Source organism: Lithobates pipiens, unplaced genomic scaffold (genome assembly GCF_037356315.1).
Source record: "Lithobates pipiens isolate NorthernLeopardFrog02 unplaced genomic scaffold, aLitPip1_a1.2 Scaffold_13, whole genome shotgun sequence".
NCBI lineage: Eukaryota > Metazoa > Chordata > Amphibia > Anura > Ranidae > Lithobates > Lithobates pipiens.
Window position 1 is genome coordinate 97,448,436 of NW_027507718.1, and position 22,557 is coordinate 97,470,992.

A 22,557-nucleotide genomic window follows, 5' to 3' on the forward strand; every position below is an offset into this window, starting at 1 on the left:
ACATACCAGGCCCTCATCCAAGCATGCAGCCTGGAAGGCTAGGAAAGGTGGGGCAAGCGAGTGACCCCCCCATCTCCTGAACCATACCAGGCCACATGCCCTCAACATGGGGGGTTGGGTGCTTTGGGGCAGGTGCCCCCACACCCCAAAGCACCTTGTCCCATGTGGATGGGAGCAAGGGCCTCATTCCCACAACTGTGGTCGGTGGGTGTGGAGGTCTGCAGGCAGGGGGCTAATTGCAATCTGGAAGCCCTCTTTGAGAAGGGGGCCCCCAGATCCCATGCTCCCCCTCATGTGAATGAGTACCGGGTACATAGTAACCCCTACCCATTCACCAAAAAAAGAGGGCCCCCCTTTGTAAATCCAGTGTCAATCACGCTTCCGCCATCGATGGCTGCTGACTGCCTACTGCAAGCTCCGTCTGACATTTCTTATATAGGTAAGGGGTGGGGCCAGATCACCTGGTGGTATTGCCCTTTGTGGCATCACCAACCCAGCATGTACCAGTCCGTGACATCACAAGGTGTGGGACCGTCAAAAACTCCGTTTTTTTATTATGACTTTTTTTGTGAATGGGTAGGGGTACCATGTACCAAATACTCATTCAAATGGTTGGGGAGGCGCGACCTGGATTCAATACCAATAAGCCCCATGCCCGCAGACCCCCACAACCACCGGCCATGCTTGTGGGGATGTGGTCACACAGGACATCCGGTTCTCCTGGCTAATGGCACAGTGGATAGTATGGACACGCTCTGTATTGCAGCTAGCCCTAGAACAACGCCAGCAGCCCCAGTGCTGGGGGAAAGGCACTTTTACAAGTAAGGAGCCATTTGGCTGAGTACTATTTTTAATTTTTTTATAAAATTTAATTATGCTATGGAGGCTCTCTATCTGTTTTCTATATACCGCACTTGTCTGTGAGGAGGAAGGTTGAAACTATCTACAGGTTAAAAGCATGTGAGCAGGCACAACCCTAAGAGCCCGTTCACACTGAGGCAGCACGACTTGCAGCGCGACTGCCTCAGGCGACCGGGATCCGACTTTAGCGGCGGCTTGTGAAATGACTTCTGTATAGAAGTCAATGCAAGTCGCCCCAAAAGTCGTACAGGAACCTTTTTCTAAGTCGGAGCGACTTGTGTCGCTTCGATTAGAACGGTTCCATTGCATAGAGCGGGACGCGACTTGTCAGGCGGCTAAGTCGCCTGACGGGTCGCCCCTGTGTGAACCGACCCTGAAGAGGCGATTACTAACTTTTTTAATAAAATGGTCAATAAAATCTGGTATGCTGAATCATATTACAACCACTTATTGGGTGTGGATTATCGAGGTTGTGGTGAAGGATCACGTGGAAGGTTGTGGCTATTTTTTTCTACACTAAAGATCTGTCATTGTCTTGTGTGTGGCAATCACATTACATCATAAAGGAACTTTTAACTGGAGCAGTTTGGATCACAAGGACTTTTATATTATAGTTGTTGCAGTAATTACTGCCACTGGGGTGTTATCACATGATATGTGTGAATTGTAGATTTTTTTATATATTTTTTATATATGAAGTTATTATGGGTAGTTGCACATTTGATATTTGTTGAAGAGTGGCAAAATATTGATTGTTGATTAGAGGGAAATAATCACGTTGATAATAATTTTTGCTCAGTAGCGTCCCCTGCATTTTATCTAAATCAATGTGGTAATTACCGCTAAATGGAACAAATACCGCATTTGGTATCTAACTCAAAATTCTTAGTGAACATTTTATTAGCCTTTATTTAACTCTTAGACCCCTTTCACACTGGGGCAGTGTGGGAGTTATTGTTAAAGTGATGCTAGCTTTACCACTTATAGCGGCGCTTTTCATCCCCCCATGGCCAAATAAAAAGGGTTAATAGTGCCCATGTCGTGCCTCTGCTGAAGTGCTTTGGCAGATCTGCCCATTCATTTCAATGGGCAGGGGCAGTTTGGGAGCGCTCCTGCACCACCCCAAAGATGCTGCTTGCAGGACTTTTTTTCCCGTCCTGCAAGTGCACTACACCAGTGTGAAATCACTTGGGCTTTCACACTGGGGTGGCTTGACAGGCGCTATTTTTAGCGCTATTATGCCTGAAAAGAGTCCCAGTGTGAAAGGGGTCTTTGAATTGACCCCTATATACCTTTATAGGATGACCTAACTCCCACTGAAACAAAGCTGTACACTTTAGCTCAGCCATCTGGGCCACTCCTTTCTTGTCTTCACTCTTCAGGAGCATGTTGTTGTTTTTGAATATGCAACACCATTATCAGCCTAAACCCTGTCTTGCACCTCAGTGTAGAAAACAAAATAAACTGTCGTAGCAAGGTAAAATAAATGCAAGGCTTGGATGTGTCAGCTACCCGCCGTGTAACACAAGCTTTCTCAGGCAAACCTTTTTTTTCCGCTCCGTCCCTTTTTTTTTTTTTCTGCTGCAGCATTTGCTGGCTGAAGCTGCCATGACGTCCTGCGACCAGCAGGGGCGGTGTCCGCGTCTTTTTTATTTTATTTTATATTTCTGTGCTCTTTTTTTTTTTCCCTCCATGGTTTCTCCTCCTCGCTCTTGTGAGTAACTTGGCGTTTGGTGTCAGCGGCTTCCACACGTTTCCTATACAACAGAGCGCTCACACTCTTCTCTCCCTCCACACCTCGGGCTGCTGCTCTTTTTTTTTTTTTTTACAAGCGGAGCAGTGTGCAGCCCTCCCACCCCCACCCTGCCAAACTTTTATTTCTCGCTTAGATCACCTAGAGGGGAAAAAAGAGAGAGCGCGAGCTCTATCCCAGATCTGTAGACACAGCGACTAGTGAGGAGCAACGACATGGACATGAAAAAGAGAATTCACCTGGAGCTGAGGAACAGGACGCCGTCTGATGTAAGATCTGATCATTGCATTCACATTGTACACTACACTAGGAGGAGAATGGTGACGGGCACCGCTCACCTTCTTTTCATCCTCCTCCTGCACCTACACGGATCACTTTGTGTTTAGACTTGGAGAGCACATGGGCTCGCCTTATTTATTTATTTCATCTTTGCTGATCGCTGCTGTGACCTCCCTCTCCAGCCGATCTGCTGTGTGTGTAGACGTCATATCATGGACAGATTCTCAGGATTGATGTGTGATCGTGACACACACAGCACTGAGCTGCTGAAGTAACTAGTAAACTTTGTGTTGTTTTTTTTTTTTTTTTTTTTTCGATCGCTGGGATGTTTGTTGGATGATGGTGTGAGTAGGAGGAAGGGATGGCGGTGTGGTGAATGAGATGGACGAGGAAGGAAGGGTGTCTTTGTACAGGTCCCTGTGTATGTGATTGCTTTCTCAGTCCCCATGCTGGGAGCCATGTTTTCAGACTTGTACCTGGTCACTGTGCTGCTCAGAGGTCTGCCTTCCACCATGCTGAGTGTTGGGGAGGGACTGATCTCCACCTACGGAGCTGCTAGTTCCCTCTTCGTGTAATGAGAAGTCTCCTGTGCTGCTGATAATAATAAAGGAGTCAGTGCTGTGTGTTGGCACAGGCAGAAGTGTGCTGGGAAGTTTACAGTGAGAAGTATTTAGGAGGACAGTCCAGGCATGTGTTGTGTGCTCACTCTATATATCACCCATCTGTCATTTCCTGCCACCATATTAGATTGCAAGCTTTACAGGACACTCATTCCGCCATTTCTACACACTTCCCATTTATACCAGAAGCCGGGTGCTGCTCACTGCCTATCCTACACCATGAGAGTAGAAGGTTACTGCCTGTCTGTAGAGGATTTGAATGAGAGTGCACTGGGGGCCCTTTTCATGTGGCTGCTGTGTAAGACTAATCATATCTCCCTATAATAAATGTGTCTGAGGGGAGAGCACGTTACCCCTGGATTATGTGGGGACCCACCCTCTGTGGTCCTTCCATGTATGACACCAAGTGGCCGCTTTCATAAATGTAACGTGTGTGTGTGTGTGGCCCCTGTTTCCATAGATATCCTATTTATGGCATCTAGTGTGGCCCTTGTTTCCAGGCAGCATATGTATGATACCCAGTTATGCCCCTTGTTTTCAAACAGCAAGGTGTGGCCCCCTAAAGGTATGATACCCAGTTGTGGCCCGTTTCCAGGCAGTTTTTTTTTTTGTTGTTGTTGACACCCAGTGTCGTCCCTCTTCATAGACCTTCTATAGAAGTCGCCCAGTGTGGCCCCCTTTTTCCACAGTTGTCCTGTGCTTGACGCTCAGTATGGCCCTTTTCCCCCATAGACCTTCTGTATAACTCGCCGAGTGTAGCCCCTGTATGTATGGCACTTAGCATGGCCCCCTTTTTCCACAGAAGTCTTGTGTTTGACACATAATGTGACCCCTGTTCTTTAGACTTTCTACATAAGTCACACAATGTGCCCCTTATGTGTATAGCACTTGGTGTGGCCTATTTAATTTTTTTTTTTTTTACCCACAGACATCATGTGTTTGACACCTGGTTATATAGCCTTACCATAGAAGTTGCCCAGTGTGGCCCCTTTTGTCCCCACAGATGGCCTGTGTTTGAAACCTAGTATGGTCCCATTATATAGACCTTCCATACAGGTGAAACAGTATGGCCCCTAGTTATCTAGACCTTCTATATGTCACCCAGTATGACCTCTAGTTATATAGACCTTCTATATGTCACCCAGTATGACCCCTAGTTATATAGACCTTCTATATGTCACCCAGTATGACCCCTAGTTATATAGACCTTCTATATGTCACCCAGTATGGCCCTTGTATGGAACTTGGCGTGGCCGCCCCCCCCCCCCCCCCCCCACAGACATCCTGTGTTTGAAACTGTGGCCCCCGTTTTCATAGAGCTTCTATATGTCACCCAGTGAGGCGCCTTTGCCCACCACAGGCATCCTGCATTAGACACTCAGTATGGCCCCCAATTCTATAGACCTTCTATATGAGTCACGCAGTGTAGCATCTATAGGTATGGAACTTGGCCACCCCCCACAGATGGCCTGTGGTTGACACTCGGTGTGGCCCATTTTCATAGGCCTTCTAAAGAAGTCGCCCAGCATGGCCCATTTTTTTTTCCCCCACAGACACATCCTTGTGTTTGACACCCAGTGTGGCCCGTTTCCATAGACCTTTTATATGTCACCCAGTGTGGCCCTGTATGTATGGCACTTGCTGTGACCTGTTTGACTCCCAGTGTGGATTTTCATAGACCCTCTATATAAGTTACCCAGTGTCGCCCCTTTTTCTCCACAGATGTCCTGCATTTGACACCCAGTTATATAGCCCCACTAAGAAGTTCCCAGCGTGGCCCCTTTTGTCCCCACAGATGTCCTGCGTTTGAAACCCAGTATGGTCCCCAGTTATATAGACCTTCTATATGTCACCCAGTGTGGCCCCCAGTTATATAGACCTTCTATATGTCACCCAGTGTGGCCCCCAGTTATATAGACCTTCTATATGTCACCCAGCGTGGCCCCCAGTTATATAGACCTTCTATATGTCACCCAGCGTGGCCCCCAGTTATATAGACCTTCTATGTCACCTAGTGTGGCCCTGTTAGACCTATATGTCACTAAATTATGTAGACCTTCTATAAGTCACCCAGTGTGGCCCTTGTATGGAACGTGGTGTGCCCCCCCCCCCCCCCCACACACCCTGTGTTTTCATAGACTTAATATATGTCACCCAGTGTGGCCCCTTTTCTCCCCACAGGCGTCCAGTCATATAGACCTTTCATACAAGTCGCCCAGTGTGGCCCCTGTAATGTCCGTATTTATGAATGTGTGTTTGGCTGAGGTGACCGTACAGGGTGCAGACCAGCACTGTACAGACAATGTATAAAGTGCGTGTTCTGTGATCGAGAGAACGTGTATATGGAGACATATTCCCCCCTCCTCCCCCTCTTCCTCCTCTGCTTGTCGGGCGGGAAAGCGCTAAGCAGCAGAGGGGGAGGAGAATGTGGCGTCCTAATCACACATACAAACATATAGAGATCTACATAGTAATAAATAAATACAATAACCGTACTAATGGGGATAGTGTGCCCCCGCCCAGGTACACGCAGCGTTAGCCGGCCTGGCGTGTTGTATTCGACGTCCCTCAGTCTGGCAATGTCAGAGGAGGAGACATCGCCATGTTGTCCTCTCGTCTTCCTCCTTGCTCACTGTGCTCCATGTTGAATATGTCGAGCTGTCTGTGCTCTCCTCCTCTGGTGACAGCTGCAGTGCCCGCCTTCCCCCTCCATCTTGCCCCGTTGTGTGTGTGTGTGTGTGTGTGTGTGTGTGTATAGAGCGGGGGTGGCCGGGCATTTCGTCTGTGACTGAGCAGCTCTGTGCCCGGCTTCCCTCCTCTTCTCAGCGTCTCTTTTGTCTTGTGTGCGTGTGTGGAAGGTGGCAGCTCCTGTGAGAGGGCTCAGCACTGGCGGCTGTTCCTTCTTCCCTGCCAGGAGTTTGTAAGAAATGTCCCCACTTGAGGAAACGAGCATTACTATATGATTTTATTGTCTCCTCCTCAACTGGGTGATATCTCCTCACACATTACGTCTATCTCTAAAAAGGGCTGCCATATGATAATCACCTGACTTGTCACATCCCTACCTGGAAAAAAAAAAAAATATATATATATATATATATCTATATATCATTTATAATTAAGGACATTTTTGAACATATTCTCATGACCTACATTTTAAACGTAAAACAAAATCAATGTTTTTACACCCCAAAAAACAAAACAAAAAAACGAAATGCCCAACCTGCATGTATATTGTTGCTGAAATGTATTCCCAATTAATATCCTAAGCAGTGTTCTAAATGTCAATGTTCACTCCTGACGACCCCATGGAGAGGGTTCTGTCTTCTAATTGGACCTTCAGTCTTTGACATGGTGTTTACATGCTTTCCATGTCTGGATCCAGCTACGTCATTGCTGGTTTGCTTTTTCTTTCCTCTACAACTTTTCCTCACAATAATTCTCTTCTCATTCATAGTCTGTAAATCTGGCCTTTTAGTGAACGGCTGGCCTTCATTTGTTCAGTGATCCATTTTTGTTTTCCTCGCTGTCTACAATATTTTTCGAAAATATTTTCTAGCACTGAAGTTCAAAGTCATCTCGACTTTTCCTGTCTTCCTTCTTCATTGTCTAGCTTGCCCATTCATGCTGTGACCAAAAGTTCTATAGTCTGGGCCAGCCCTTCTCAACCTCTGCACTTCAGAGGGCCCATCCGTTTTTCAGATCTCCAGTGACTCCCGTTAAAGTTAATTTATTGGGTCTGTATAAAAATGTCCCCTTACATTGGTGCTCAGGAAGAATTCCCACTTAACATTGGTGCTTAGAAGGAAGAATGCCCCCTTAACATTGGTTTTCTGTGGCAAGAATGCCTCCCTACATATAGTTAAAATGATCTTTGGTTTCATGCAGCTGGCTCTGCCAAATGACATTGAACCTGGAACTATGCAGGCACCACCAAATGGGAGGTCAAGCAGTCATTTCTCAAGGAACCTCTAGCAACCTCTGGAAGAACCCTAGTTGGGAATGGTTGGTCTAGATCAGGGGTCTCCAAACTTGCGGCCCTTTATCTGGCCCTTGGGGCACTAATCCTCCCACTGATAGAAGACCCTATTCTGCCATCTAACACCAACAATGTTGCATCATTTCACTGACACTAATAATAGGGCAATATTCCTCCTTATATCAACAATGGGGCACTATTCCTCTAACCCAGGGATCTCCAAACTACGGCCCTCCAGTTGGTCAGGAACTACAATTCCCGTCATGCCTAGTCATGTCTGTGAATGTCAGAGTTTTGCAATGCCTCATGGGACGTGTAGTCCTGCAACAGCCGGAGGACCGTAGTTTGGAGATCCCTGCCCTAACCTAATACCAAATGTGGTGATGTTTACTCCTACTGATACCAGAAAAATTTCCACTCCCGCTTGCCACGATCTGGCCCTCCTGAAGTCTGAAGGACAGTAAACCGGCCCTTTGTTTAGAAAGTTTGGAGACCCCTGGTCTAGATAATTGTGATCCGTGTTCTTAGAGACACATAGACACCATACATTTAGGCTTCATGCACACAAGACGCTGTTAAACGCGTGTTCAGATGCAGTTGGACACTTTTTTTTCAACTGCCCCTGAACTCATTCAATGTTATCCTATGTGTCCATGCACACAGTCTCGTTTTTTGCCGTTTTTATGCAGTTGCGTTTAACCTCTTTTTTTTCCAGAAGCAAAAAAATGGGTTCAGACGCAAAAATTTCCACGTTTCAGATGCAAAACGCGCCACCCGCATTTAGCCGCGTTTGCGTTTAAGCGTTTTTAAAGGAACCCTATTTTTTGGACCTGAAAACTCAGAAATATGATCTGAGAATGACATTTTGCTACCCGACTTTGGGGGCCCATATCTTGGGGCCACTTATTGCCAGGAACCCCAAATTTGAGGTTCCTATCACCAAGTGACCATGAGATAGGGGGCCCCAAAATCGGGTCACTTTTCTGCATCAGAGAATGACCTTTTGTAACCCGACTTGTCATGTTTGAAATATCCAACAGACATTCGCTGTCCCATCAACGGATGGGTCCAATATCGACGAGCTCTGACTCTGGACCTCTCACGAAATTTGCGACGATGTTGCTGTCTCATCAAGAGCAACATCAGGAGCATTTCCTGACATATATTCAATATGGGATCCATTTCAAAATATATACCACAGAAAGAGAGGCAAATGCAAGTGTAAAACTGCTCTCTATGCTGCTGCTGCTCACTCTGATCAAAATAGCAGAAATAGTTAAAAAAACATGCTTTGAGAGCTTGGGGAAGGGTCTACATGATGTTGTCTTTATAAACGTGGCAAAACGCGTATTTCAGCTTTTTTTGAGCAGAGTTTTCACCTGCGTCTCATGTGCATGAGGCCTAAGACCCCATTGACATTTGAGCATAGCAGGAACTTTTTTTTTTTCATTTTTTTGCATGCGCGTTTTGGAGTGTTTCTGCTCATCGTGCATAGGGCAGTCTATTTACTTGAATGGGCTGCTCTATGTGTGACAAACATCCAAAAGGAGCTCCAAAACTATTTATTTTTGGAATGGAGCATGGTGCGTGTGTAGCATGACAGAACACGTGTCTGCTACCAGCACTTGGCATGCCATCCATTTGCAATACGTTTCTGAAATAAACAGGCATTTTCTGTGGCTCTTTCACACATTCCAGAAACTCCCAGGAGTGAATGCAGCCTTGATGATATTTTGTAGATTTTTGCATAGTGTTTCAAGTTGATACTGTTTCCCTTTTTGGATGCAACAGTGACAGAATAATTATAGGCATCCAACCAGTATCCAACTTGCCTGTCCAGATGCAAAAGATCTGTTGGGGGGGGGTCATACAGGGTGATGTATGTATGTATGTGTGTGTATATGTATGTGGATCAAGGCTTCAAATATTTTAAATGAAATCTTTTTTGTTTGTTCCTGATCTAACAGCATTTGCTACTTAAAACATATAGCTATAACACACACCGATCATCCAAAACCTTACTGACAGGCTACGTGAATAACAACATTTATTATCTTGTATCTAAAAGTCAGTAGGATATATGAGACTGCAAGTAAGTCTGTTGATATGTTGAAAGCAGAAAAAATGGACATTGCAATTTGTTGTATATGGATGCTGAGAAGCAGCAGACTGGTTAGAGTGGCCATGCTGATCTGTGTCCATAGTCCAAAGTGAGCATCAGAACTAGACCATAGCAATTGAAGAAGGTGGCCTAGTCTGATGAATTGCATTTTCTTTTACATCATGTGGATGGCCAGGTAGGGGTGTGTGTGTCACTTACCTGGGGAAGAGATTGCCTTAGTATTAAGCATAGGAAGGAGGCAGTGTGATGCTTTGGGCAATGTCCTGCTGGGAAGCCTTGGTGCCTGCCATCCACGTGAATGTTACTTGACATGTACCACCTACCTCAGGGGTAGGGAACCTTTCAGAGGTTGAGATCTACCTGGACAATATGGAGAAAAGCAGATTCCCCCATAGCGTAGCTGTGTCCTCTGCCCTCCCCCTCCCCCATAGCGGTGTCCTCTGCCCTCCCCCTCCCCCATAGCGGTGTCCTCTGCCCTCCCCCTCCCCCATAGCGGTGTCCTCTGCCCTCCCCCTCCCCCATAGCGGTGTCCTCTGCCCTCCCCCTCCCCCATAGCGGTGTCCTCTGCCCTCCCCCTCCCCCATAGCGGTGTCCTCTGCCGCCCTCCCCCCCCATAGCGGTGTCCTCTGCCCCCCCTCCCATAGCAGTGCACTCTGTCCCTCTTCCTCCCACTCCTCCATAGCAAAAGAATAAGAAGCTGCTTGCCAGGACTTGTTTTTTATTATGTGCTGCCAGTGCAGATGAGGCTTTTTTCAGGCACTTTACAGGTGCTATATTTAGCGCTAAAGCGCCTGAAAAACTCCTCCAGTGTGAGACTGCATTCACACCTGAGCGTAGCGTTTTCAACCGTTTTTTGCGGCGTTTTTACCAAGATTTGACGCAAATTTGTGCAGGGCAAAAGGTCACCAATGTTAAAAGAAGAAAAACGCCCAAATCACCCCTATTAGCTTCAGGCGTAGGGCTTCAGGCGACTTGGAGTGGAGATGTGAACCATCTCCATTGAGAATAATGGATTATTTCCCCTCCAGTGCATCAAGGCCAGTTGGGGGTGCTGCATTAAACAGGCCATTCAAAATAAATGTGCTGTAATACTTCAAAACTTGAAAATGGCTCATGCTGCATTTTTTTGCAGAGCACCAGAAGACCCCTTTCAGACCCCATTCACACCTGAGCGTTTTGTAGCTTGACTGTATAAATGCCAATGGTCCCAAAAATGTATCAAAAATGTCCGATGGGTCCCCCACAATGTCGCAGTCGCAATAAAAATCGCTGATCGCCGCCATTACTAGTAAAAAAAAAAAAAATAATAAAAAATTATTAATAAAAATGCTATAAAACTATCCCTATTTTGTAAACGCTATAACTTTTGCGCAAACCAATCAATAATCGCTTATTGCGATTTTTATTTATTTTTTTATTTATTTTTTTTACCAAAAATATGTAGAAGAATACGTATCGGCCTAAACTGAGGGGAAAAAAATGTTTTTTTTATATATTTTTGGGGGATATTTATTATAACAAAAAGTAAAAAATAATGCGTTTTTTTTTCAAAATTGTCGCTCTATTTTTGTTTATAGCGCAAAAAATAAAAACCGCAGGGGTGATCAAATACCACCAAAAGAAAGCTCTATTTGTGGGGAAAAAAGGACATCAGTTTTGTTTGGGAGCCACGTCGCACGACTGTGCAATTGTCAGTTAAAGCGACGCAGTGCCGAATCGCAAAAAGTGGTCTGGTCTTTGACCAGCAAAATGGTCGGGTCTGTAAGTGGTTAAAGGGTAATTCCACTTTCGTGGAGAAAAAAAAAGCATAAAATAAAACATAATACGGTGTATAAAATTGCGACACAAGTCATATTGTAATTGAATGTTATTAAAAATGACCTTTCCTTTTCAATCTGCATCACTCTAATTTTCTGGAAAATGCAATATGGCAAGCTGGAGGTGTTCTGTATAAAGATGTACAGAACCCCCCCAGGAATATTTCTTGCTTGTGTGATTGGTTCACTGATTTTCCCAGAAGCCTACACTAAGATGCAAGTCAGATTTTTGGCATCCTCTGCAACAAATGTGTTATTTTTGGTAAGATATTCCCAAAGGGAATTCATACCGAAGGGATGCAGACCCTACCACTTTCCTCATTAGAGCCCTTAAGGTACAACAGCTGATTGGGATAATTAAAAAATCACTCCCATACATATTTCACACATGGACACAAACAGTTATTGGTAGGAATCTGCAACAAAGTTTCTCAAAATCCTTGCAATGTACATAATTACCCAGAGGGGAATGATTTTTTTATTTACTTTTTTCTCAACAAAAGTGGAGTTACTCTTTAAGTATCTAAACAACCTTTAGCCTTTACAACCATTTTTTTTTTTTTCTTCTTATTTTGAGAAAAGATAAAATTTAGACACAGAGCACCTGGGTATGCCCACTAGGCTCTGTTCTATCGATACATCACATAAAATAACCTACATTCAACGCCAACTCTAAGGCCCCTTTCACAGTGGGGCAGTGAGTGCGTCGGCGGTAAAGTGCCGGTATTTTTAGCGGCACTTTACCGTCAATTTCACAGTGCTATGCGGCCACTAGCGGGGTGCTTTTGCCCAACCCCCGCCCTCCCCGTGCTAGCGGCCGAGAGTTAAAAGCAGCGCTATGCCAGCGGTATAGCAGCGCTGCCCCATTGATTTCAGTGGACAGGAGTGGTGTATACACCGCTAGCAGGACTTTTTTTTTTATTTATTTATTTATTTATTTATTTTTTAAACCGTCCTGCAAGCACACCGCTCCAGTGTGGGGCTTTCACACTGGAGACACAGCAGCGGCTCTTTCGGGGCGCTTTGCAGGAATATTATTAGCGTTCTAGCGCCTGCAAAGTGCCCCAGTGTGAAAGGGGTTCTTGTGCTTTAACACTAAACTGGTCCGTACAGCCACTTTAAGTGGAGTTCACTTGGTCTTTGGTTCAGTGCAGAGTCCAGATCACTTGGAAAGCAAGTCAAAGTAACTCTCAGTAGTTTTGATCCTAAAACGAGAGCCCCAGCTGCCCCAGCAGGTTTTCCTTGTCCCTGGAAAAGGTGTCACAGCTGACTCCACCCATCAAAGGGTCTGAGGGGATCTGCAGTAGGTGTACTGGATATTTTATTATGCCCACAGACTTCTCCTTGGGCTCAGTTCACACTGATGCAATGTGGGAAACGCATAGGAATTGCTCCTAATATAAGTGATAATAAACTCTCCAGTTTTTTAAGCACTTTCAGGATCTGATTTAATCACTTGCTGAGTATACAGCTTCTTTATTTTTTAGTCCTTGCCTGTGTTTAACCACCTTCAGACCGGACCATTTTGCTGGTAAATGACCAGAGGTCTTTTTACAATTTGGCACTGCGCTGCTTTAACTGGTAATTGCGCGGTCATGCAATGTTGTACCCAAACAAAATTTGCGTCCTTTTCTTCCCACAAATAGAGCTTTCTTTTGATGGTATTTGATTGCCTCTGCGATTTTTATTTTTTGCGATATAAACGTAAAAAGACAGCAAATTTTGAAAAAAAATGATATTTTCTACTTTTTGTTATTAGAAAAATCCAATAAACTCAATTTTAGTCATACATTTAGGCCAAAATGTATTCAGCCACATGTCTTTGGTAAAAAAAAAAGTCAATAATTGTATATTTATTGGTTTACGCAAAAGTTGTCACATCTACAAACTAAGGTACGTTTTCTGGAATTTACGCAGCTTTTAGTTTACGACTGCCTATCTCATTTCTTGAGGTGCTAAAATGGCAGGGCAGTACAAAACCCCCCCAAATGACCCCATTTTGGAAAGTAGACACCCTAAGGAAATTGATAAGTGGCATGTTGAGCCCATTGAATATTTTATTTTTTTGCCTCAAGCGATTGAATAATGACAAAAAAAAATTTTTTTATTTTTTTTTACACAAAGTTGTCACTAAATGATATATTGCTCACACATGCTATGGGCATATGTGAAATGACACCCCAAAATAAATTCTGCTGCTTCTCCTGAGTACGGGGATACCACATATGTGGGACTTTTTGGGAGCCTAGCCGCGTACGGGGCCCCGAAAACCAAGGGCGGTTTGCAGGCGCTGTAGCGTTAGAAATAGCGCCTGCAAAACGCCTTAAAAAAGCTGCACCATTGTCTGTAGTGTGAAATCCGGAGGGCTTTCACACTACAGCGGTGCGCTGGCAGGACGTCAGGGAAAAGTCCTGCCAGCAGCTTCTTTGGAGCGGTGAAGGATCGGTGTGTTTACCTCTCCTCCTCGACCGCTGCTCCCCATTGAAATCAATGGGGCAGCGCCGTAATACCGCTGGCAAAACGCCGCTATTGCCCGCGGTTTTAATCCTTTCGCAGCCGCTAGCGGGGGGTAAAAGCGCCCCGCTAGCGGCCGAAATGCGCCACAAATCCGGCGGTAAAACGCTGCTAAAAATAGCGCCGTTTTACCGCCCACGCTATCGGCGGTGTGGTGTGAAAGGGGTCTTAGTGTCACCACTTTTAACAAAGGTAGCTCCCATTACCATGGGAGTTATGGTATATGAATTGAAATTGCGGGTCTGAGACACATGAAAGTTCAGCTTTAGGTTAATATAGGTCACTACCCGAAGTCTCGCAGATGTGTATTCCTCAAACTGTTCTTCAGGCTTTTTATAACAGGGCCTAATGTGATGTCTTTGGAAGACCTTGACTTAGACCGGGTGCACATGATCCCAATATAGGCCGGTTCAGCAAGAACCAGCTGACATTCGGATAGTGCGTACAGCTGTCTGCCAAACAGAATCCAGTCCAACGACCAGCTTTTTTTGTCAAATTGACATGCTGGAAAACTAGCAACTATGCATCGCATAGAAGTCCATTATGTGTCACTTACTTGACACAGGAGCCAGCGAAGTCACCGCTGTCCCCTGTAGTCCGCAGCATCCATCTTCTCCGTGGGTCTCGCTGCTCCACCGCTGTCATTCGAAGAAGCCGCAATGACGTCACTCCCGCGCATGCGCACGGGGCCACCACTCGCGCCATATCGCCGTTGACAGCGGCGCGTTCAGTGCGCCTGTGCGCCTGTGCGCCGCTGTCTACGGCGTATGCGCCGTAGACAGAGGTGCCTGTCTTTTGGCAAATATCTCCTAAACCGTATAGGTTTAGGAGATATTTCTTGGACCTACAGGTAAGACTTAATCTAGGCTTACCTGTAGGTCCAAGTGGTTTGTAAGGGTTTACAACCACTTTAAGCTGGACTGTTTTTTTTTTTTTGTTTTTTTAATTAAATGTCATCTTGCCTAACACAGATATTTAAAGCCTGCAATTTTTTTTTTTTGTTATCTACGAACTTTGGGGAAAATATAAGTGGTACAGGGCTCAGTACCACTCCCCTATTCTCTTCATATAGTTTGGTGTTTAACAGACCACACTATTGTCATGCTGCAAACTCTGAAATAATGCAATAGGCCCCTTTCACAAGGGGCGGATCAGTAATGATCCGCCCCGTGATGATCCGCTTGCTCAATGGGGATCGTTCCGTTGTCCCCGCTGAGCCGGCGGATAACAGGGCGGTCCCAGTTTTTTTTTTTTTTTTTTTTCACTGTAGGTCATCAGTAATGTACTTGTATCAGCAGGGCGGGCTTACTTCTTTTTGTTGTTTTTTGTAATCTACCTTGCTCTGTTTAAAGAAAATATATTTTATATGTCTTATTGTGGTCGGGACTAAAAAATATAAAAATGCTATATTTTTGTAAATTATGTATATTTTTTTATTTTTTATGCAGCAGCAGGTGGAGCTCTTGGCTTCTAATCACTAAAGAGGCCCAGTCAATACTGAGGCCATACTGCCTCGGGGGGCGGAGTCCAATCTCATGACTTGTTAAAGTAACGTGACGTGTGTGTGTTTGTGGGTTTTTTTTTTTTTTTTGTCATTCAAATGAATATGAATTTATTGTCGGCCCCTTTTTAGTGCAAGAAAAGCTCAAGAAACGTGCATTCTTTTAAACTTTGTGTGTCTTCACACTGGTCCATTGCGCTTCCGTTGTGGTGTTTAAAAATCTTGCTTGCTGTATTTTTGGTCAGTTTTAAAAAAAAAACTAACCAAAAACACACCTTCCTGTTGAAATGCATTGAAAAAACAGCAAGAATAAAAATGTAACGTGTGTGTGTGTTACTGATGCAGTGTGTTTTTTCTCAGTCACCTGACCTATGAAAAACGCACCATAAACATAGTAAAATCGTGTAAATTTCACATGCCTTTTCGGTGCTGTTCTCGGCACCCTATAGACAAAATACTGATTAACACAATTTTCAGCTATGTATCGGTGCATCTCTAGTGTACGCTTCAAGTGCTGCCGCAGCAGCCTGCATTTTATGAATTGCTTGTAAAATTCCAGTGCATTTGTGTGAACACTGTGTTTAGCAGTATCTGCTCTTGGCTTTAACCATCTAAGAACCGAGCCTATTTTTTAGATAAGTTGATATGTTATGTTGTTTACAAGTTAAAAACAGTTATTTTTGCTAGAAAATTACTTGGAAACCCCAAACATCATACATTTTTTATTTTTTCTAACATCCTAGAGAATAAAATGGCGGTTGTTGCAATACTTTCTGTCGCACTGTATTTGCGCAGCGGTTTTACAAGCACACTTTTTTGGGAAAAAATACACTTTTTTGAATAAAAAAAGACAATAGTAAAGTTAGCCCAATTTTTTTTTTATATTGTGAAATATAATGTTACGCCAAATAAATCGATACCCAACATGTCACGCTTCAAAATTTCACCCGCTCATGGAATGGCGACAAACATTTAGCCTTAAAAATCTCCATGGTGATGTTTAAAAAAATTCTACAGGTTGCATGTTTTGAGTTAGAGGAGGTCTAGGGCTAGAATTATTGCTCTCGCTCTACTGATCGTGGCGATACCTCACATGTGTGGTTTGAACACAGTTTTCATATGCGGGCGCTACTCACATATGCATTCGCTTCTGCACGTGACCTCAGCGGGAAGGGGCACGTTAAATGAGAAAAAAAAACTTTTTTAATTTTACCTTTTTTTATTTTTACAATGTGGGGGCCATCTTCCCCTCACTCGTCTCCATGCACAGCCACAGAGAGGACCCGATGGCCTCCGCTGCTGCTGACGGCTCCGCTAAGTGGTGGAGGGCACTAGAGTATGGCGGAAGGGGAGGGGTCCCCCTCTCCTGCTGCCAATAAAAGTGATCTTGCTGTGAATCTGCCACAGAGGCCACTTTTATCTTGTAGCAGACCACTGGCCGAACACAAGGATACTGGGATTATGGTAGCTAGCTGCTGCCATAACGATATTCCTCCTCAAAGTAAGGACATATATTGGCATGCAGCGGTCCGGAAGTGGTTATAGGAAGCAACTTTTGTGCTCTTCAGAAAACCTGTGGTGCCCTGGAAATCCTTTGTCACGGGTGCACTTTATAATGTTAATTTGTAAAACGTATGATTGTGAATAAACTTTAAAAAAGTTAGACTGTTAGTATGTTTAGATTTGAGGAAAATGCAGCTGTAAATTTTTAGCATGACTTATGGTTGGTGATGGTGCGATTAAAGGAAATCAGGATCCTGGAAGTTGCCATCCTTGATTTCACTAGATCAGGGGTCACCAAACGTTCTAAATAAAGGGCCAATTTTCTGTGCATCAGATTTTAAGGAGGGAGGCAGACTGGCCAGTGGGAGTTGAAAACACCCCATCCATTGGTTTTAGTGGAATCGTGCCCCTTTGGTCTCGGTAGTAATAATAATACCTCGTTAACAGTGGGAGAAATGGCACCCCATCATTGGTGTCAGTGGGAGGAATGGGGCCCCATCATTAGTGGCAGTTGTGGATGGAATAGTTCCTCAAGGATCAGATTGAGTTAAGCAAAGGGCCACATGCAGCCCCATGGCTGCAGTTAGGAGACCACTGGATTAGAGCAAGCTCCAGGACAGGCATCCTAATCCTTTTTACTAACTGAATCTTTGACCTGACTTTGAGCAAGTATTGCATCTTTGTCTTCACTTGTTCCAGGTCAGTGACTCACTTTAATGTAGTAAAATAATGAGAACCTTGCAATTTTGAAGTGGCTATAAATCCTAACTAAATAATAATTAGCTTGCTTAAAGCAATGACTATAATTGGCAATCGCCTCTATTTAAAGTGGTTCTAAAGGCTCAAGGTTTTTTACCTTCATGCATTCTTAAAAAAAAAAAACTTCTGATTGCAGCAGTCCCCCGTAATGCTTATCTGAGCCCCTTCTGGATTGGCTCCCACTGCTGTCAGTCACTGCAAGTAAGCCAATCTGAAGAGGGAGGGGGCGGGGCCGAGCCACGGCTCTGTGTGAATGGAGACAGAGCTGCGGCTCAGGCGTGAGCCTGTTTGGGTGCCCCTTGAGCAAGCTACTTGCTCTGGGGGCAGGATGGAAGGGCCAAGAATGCCAGCGGGTGGTCAGAAAAGAGGAGGATCCAGGCTGCTCTGTGCAAAACTACTGCACAGAGCAGGGAAGTAATATGTTGTTTTTCTTTCTCTTAAAAATAACAGACTTTAATATCACTTTAAGTAAAACACTTGGTTTCACCTTTTTTCATCAGTTATTGCATCCTAGTGACACTGATTTCCTGCAGCCACTTTATTCCTTCCTGCAAATGTAATGGGGGTTGAAAGAGTCACTTGTAGGCTCCATTGGGAGGCAATATGACCGAGTGAGAACACAGGGGCACAGTTAAGACTGTCACAGGGGTTGATTAAGGTTAGGCTAGGTTCACACTGTTGCGATGCAGGAACCACAGCGATTCCTGTGTGGGCTCTCGCATCGCATCTGAATCTCGGGCAGATCACACTGCTCTCTGTGAACTGCTGTGGGTGTCAATATAAAGTTGACACCCCCAAATCGGTTTGCAGAACGCAGTGTGAACCGTGAAATCAGATCACATGGGTCTGAACACCCAGGCGATCCGATTCCAGTGCAGACAAAAAAGGGTCCTGCACCATTTTGGTGCAAATGCGATTTTAGCCATGCAATGCCATACCTTGTACCGCATAAGACCTGATTCACACCTATGCATTTTTAGTGCTTTTTGAATTTTGCAGATTTCAACTACAGAATATTTTCCATAGGAAACCATGTTGAATTGATTGTAGTGTAAAAGGCACTAAAAATGCATAGGTGTAAATCTGGCCTCACTAAAATTGGAGAGTGCAAAATCTGGTGCAGCTGTGCATAGTAGCCAATCAGCTTCTATTGTCAGCTTATTCAGTTAAGCTTTGATGGAAAAACCCTGGAAGCTGATTGCAGCTCTGAATAGAAAACAATCAGCTTCCCGTTTTTTTTTCCATAAAAGCTTAATTGAACTACCTGGGGTTCGAAGCTGATTGGCTACTATGCACAGCTGCAGCAGATTTTGCACTCTCCAGTTTTAGTAAATAAACCCCTCAGGTTGTTCCCACCTCAAAATAGCGCCTGTGAAGCACCTCTCCTGTCACTCCAGTGTGAAAGCTCGAGGACGCTTTCAACCCTTTTTCGGTCACTAGTGGGGGTTAAAAGCGCCCCGCTATCGGCCGAAAAGCACATCAAGAACTACGGTAAAGCGCCGCTAAAAATAGGAGCGATTTACCACCAAAGCCCGCCTCAGGGTGAAAGTGCCCTAAGTGTCTGCACAAGGCCTTCATGGTAGAACCACCGGGTATTATTTTAACTTGTTCAGAGCTGCGCTATAGCTGAATGACAGCTGCTTTGCTGGGGGGCTGTCAATAGACCTCCTCCCCTTTGTACGCTCTGATCAACTGAGTTAATGAGACTCGGGTGATCACAGATCGGAGTAAGGGGTCGATCCTGACCCCTTACCACATGATCAGCTGTCAGCCAATGACAGCTGATCACGTGATGTAAAAGAAAGATCGGTAATCGTATTTTTATTTTTTTTTCTTCTCACGCTGAGAGCGAAAGCCGATCACCAGCTTCTGTTGAAGGGACGTTGGTCCCGAAGAGGAAGAGGCAAAGCCGCCTCATATGTGATCACCACTACTGCCTGCCAGTGCCCACCAGTACATAAGTGTCGCCTATCAATGCCCACGAGTGCTGCCCTTCAGTGCTGCCCACCAATGCCACCTATCGGTGCCCATCAGTGCAGCCTCATCAGCGTACATGAATGAAGGAGAAAAATTACCAGTTTGCAAAATTTATTAACAAAATATAAAGCTGTTTTTTTTATTTTTTATTTTTTTTAAGAATTTGGTATTTTTAAATTTGTTTAATAAAAATATCCCAGAGATGATCCAGTATCAAAAGAAAGCTCTATTTGTGGGGGGAAAAAAATGATAAAAAATTTATTTGGGTACGGTGTTGTATGAAAACTGAAAAATGGGCCGGGGGGGGGGGGGGGGTGGTTGGTTAGGTGCCCAGTAAGCAAGTGGTTAAAACCTGCAAATATTACGTTTTGAAGCTTTATTAAAATATCAAAGCTTATGAGATTTTGGCGATTGGGTGTACATACACTAGTCAACAACGGCAGCTTCAGTATTTTTGATCTGACAGATAAATGCCTTTCTTAGCAAGTGGGAAAAAATGGTTATAAAGTTGAGCAATCCTGGAAGTATAGAGTCTGATGTACTAGATATCAAATACTACTCCCACTTCAAGTAGTGCAGCTCTTTGAATAAAAGCATAATGCACATTTATTGAATGGATAAATGTTGCTACAATGTGAATGTGTTTTTTCTTTCATGTTTGAGGGAAGGCGTTCTAGTCCTATTGCGTGGTATGCCTTTTATTTTATGTTTCATTGATCTATAAAACACATGCATCATTTCGGAGGGCAATGAGATTGTTGCAGAAGTAAACTTGTGAAAGGGGATTTAGGTATGGTATGTAAAAGAACGGACTAGAACGCTAAGCTGATTTAATATTTGTTCAGTGCCATTTTTGTGTTGAAAAGTTCAACAAGCTTTTTTTTTTTTTTTTTTTTTTTTTTTTTAATGGAAAAGGTGAAACAGTTATAAATTGCAATCTAATTATAGGTTGTATAAAAAATACAGTAATTATAAAAGTTGCGTTGGTGAAAATCTTAGGTTATGAATTTTGTTTCCATTGCAATATAAAAGTACTTATTTTACCAGTAAAAAAAAAAAGTTTTTAAATTATTACACGCTAAGGCAAATATTGTAATTCAAAATTCCAACTTTAGTTCAAGGGTAACTCTATGTGCAAAATGGCAAAAAAAAAAAAAAAAAAGCATATACTGTACAATTGCTATACAAGCCTAAGGGTCGCCATAGATGGATCGACTTCTTTCCTGCAAACACTGGTTGCTTGATTTCCCCCATCAACATGGTCTGTTTTGATGGGGGAATCCCTCTGGTTGGAGCCATTGTATTCTCCCAGCCGGGGGGCGTGTGGCAAGCTGCCCTCGCTGGGAGAACAGTGGTTATTGCTGGTATAACAGCCACTAGCGATCATATGTAAAATCCGACAGCCTGCCCATACATGCTTTGAATCTTGGCCGATTCCTGCTGAGCCAGCCAAGATTCGACCCTTCTATGGCTAGCTTAATCGTAATTTTAATGTTATTAAAAATAATTTTCCTTTTAATCTGCTGTCTCTGTAATTTTCTGTAAAATTCAATGCAATATGGCCAACTGCAGGCCTTCTGTAAACATATGGTGTACTTCACCAGAAAAGTCACCACCTGGCAAGCCAGCTGCACAGCACAGGACCTGGAAGGTGGTGGAGATCACTGAAGTAGACACTGCTACTCTAGTGGTTTTTAGCTTCCAGGGGCATTGGCCAGGTATGGCATAGTTTTCTTTGGTCCAAATTGAACCCATGTAACTATGAATAAACTTTCTCTACCTGGAATTCAACTTGAACTTAAGGCTGGGTTCACACATGTCCGAATTGTAGCTCAGTTTTCACAGCTGACTGACAAAGTAGTTGTTTAGCGTTTTCACATCAGGATTGGGTCAGGATTGCATCAGTATCTGGTGAGGTTTACATCGGGATCAGGATTTTATCCTGTTCACAATACAATGCATTCTGATGCGTTCCCATAGAAGATAATGTGCTTGAAATTCGCACCGCAATGCCCAGAAAACGCACACTTTTTTTGGGCAATGCGGAGTGCGAATGCAACCCACATATGTGAACCAGCCTCATTCAAATGAACATATTTTAAAATGTCATGTGAATTGGATGCGGTGTGGACCGGGCCTAAAGCTGATCTCCAGGTATGATACCTGAGGGTCCACTCTAGAAGATGACAATTGCTACTGAAATAGTCAAAGCTACTATAGGGATCAGTAAGCCGTTTATGAATGATCAGATTATCGAACGATCGCTTCAAAAAGTGTATTTTATTTGTACGATGTCCTGATTGTGTGTAGTAGGCCTAAGAGGCTTTTTTGAATAAGTATATTGGCTGTACACATTGTGTAGCCTAGTCATATAACATTGCTACAAGTTCATTTACCCCAGGTTAGATTCCACAAAAATACATTGGATAAAAAAATGTATTTTACTATCTTACTGTTTAACACATACTCTTTTACTAACTAATTTCTGATCCACATCCTTAATTTTATTTTTTAATTATTATTCCCGTCCATGTTGTAAAGAGTCGACTTGCAAGGCCCATTTACTATCTGACACATGTCCACATGCCATATCCCAAGTTCCGCCTGTATTCTATCCATTGCCAATTGTGGTGGAGCAAGGTCTGGTGTGCACATACAATCTTCTTATGAAAGGTTAACATGTAAAGTCAGATTATAAAACAAATTCAAGAATGTTTCACTGGTACATGCTAACCTTGCCTATTACAGATCTAAGGACCTGTTGATTGGCTTTAGGCTTGTGTTGATGGCATCCGTTTTGAGACCCTTCTAAGATCATTTAGAATTCATTGGCATGTGCATTTGACTTGCTTCAAGAGGGTTTTGTGTGCCT

At 43.9% G+C, this 22,557-nt stretch overlaps 1 protein-coding gene across 1 annotated transcript in view; it reads left to right on the forward strand.

The window, feature by feature from the left end:
* The first annotated feature begins 2,676 nt into the window (after nt 1-2,676).
* Nucleotides 2,677-22,557, forward strand: part of ANP32B (acidic nuclear phosphoprotein 32 family member B) — a 61,804-nt gene continuing 41,923 nt past the window's right edge. Inside the window, exon 1 of the mRNA XM_077475303.1 lies at nt 2,677-2,883. Coding sequence (XP_077331429.1) covers nt 2,830-2,883 — 54 coding nt within the window. The 5' untranslated portion in view covers nt 2,677-2,829. The remainder of the gene's footprint in view (nt 2,884-22,557) is intronic.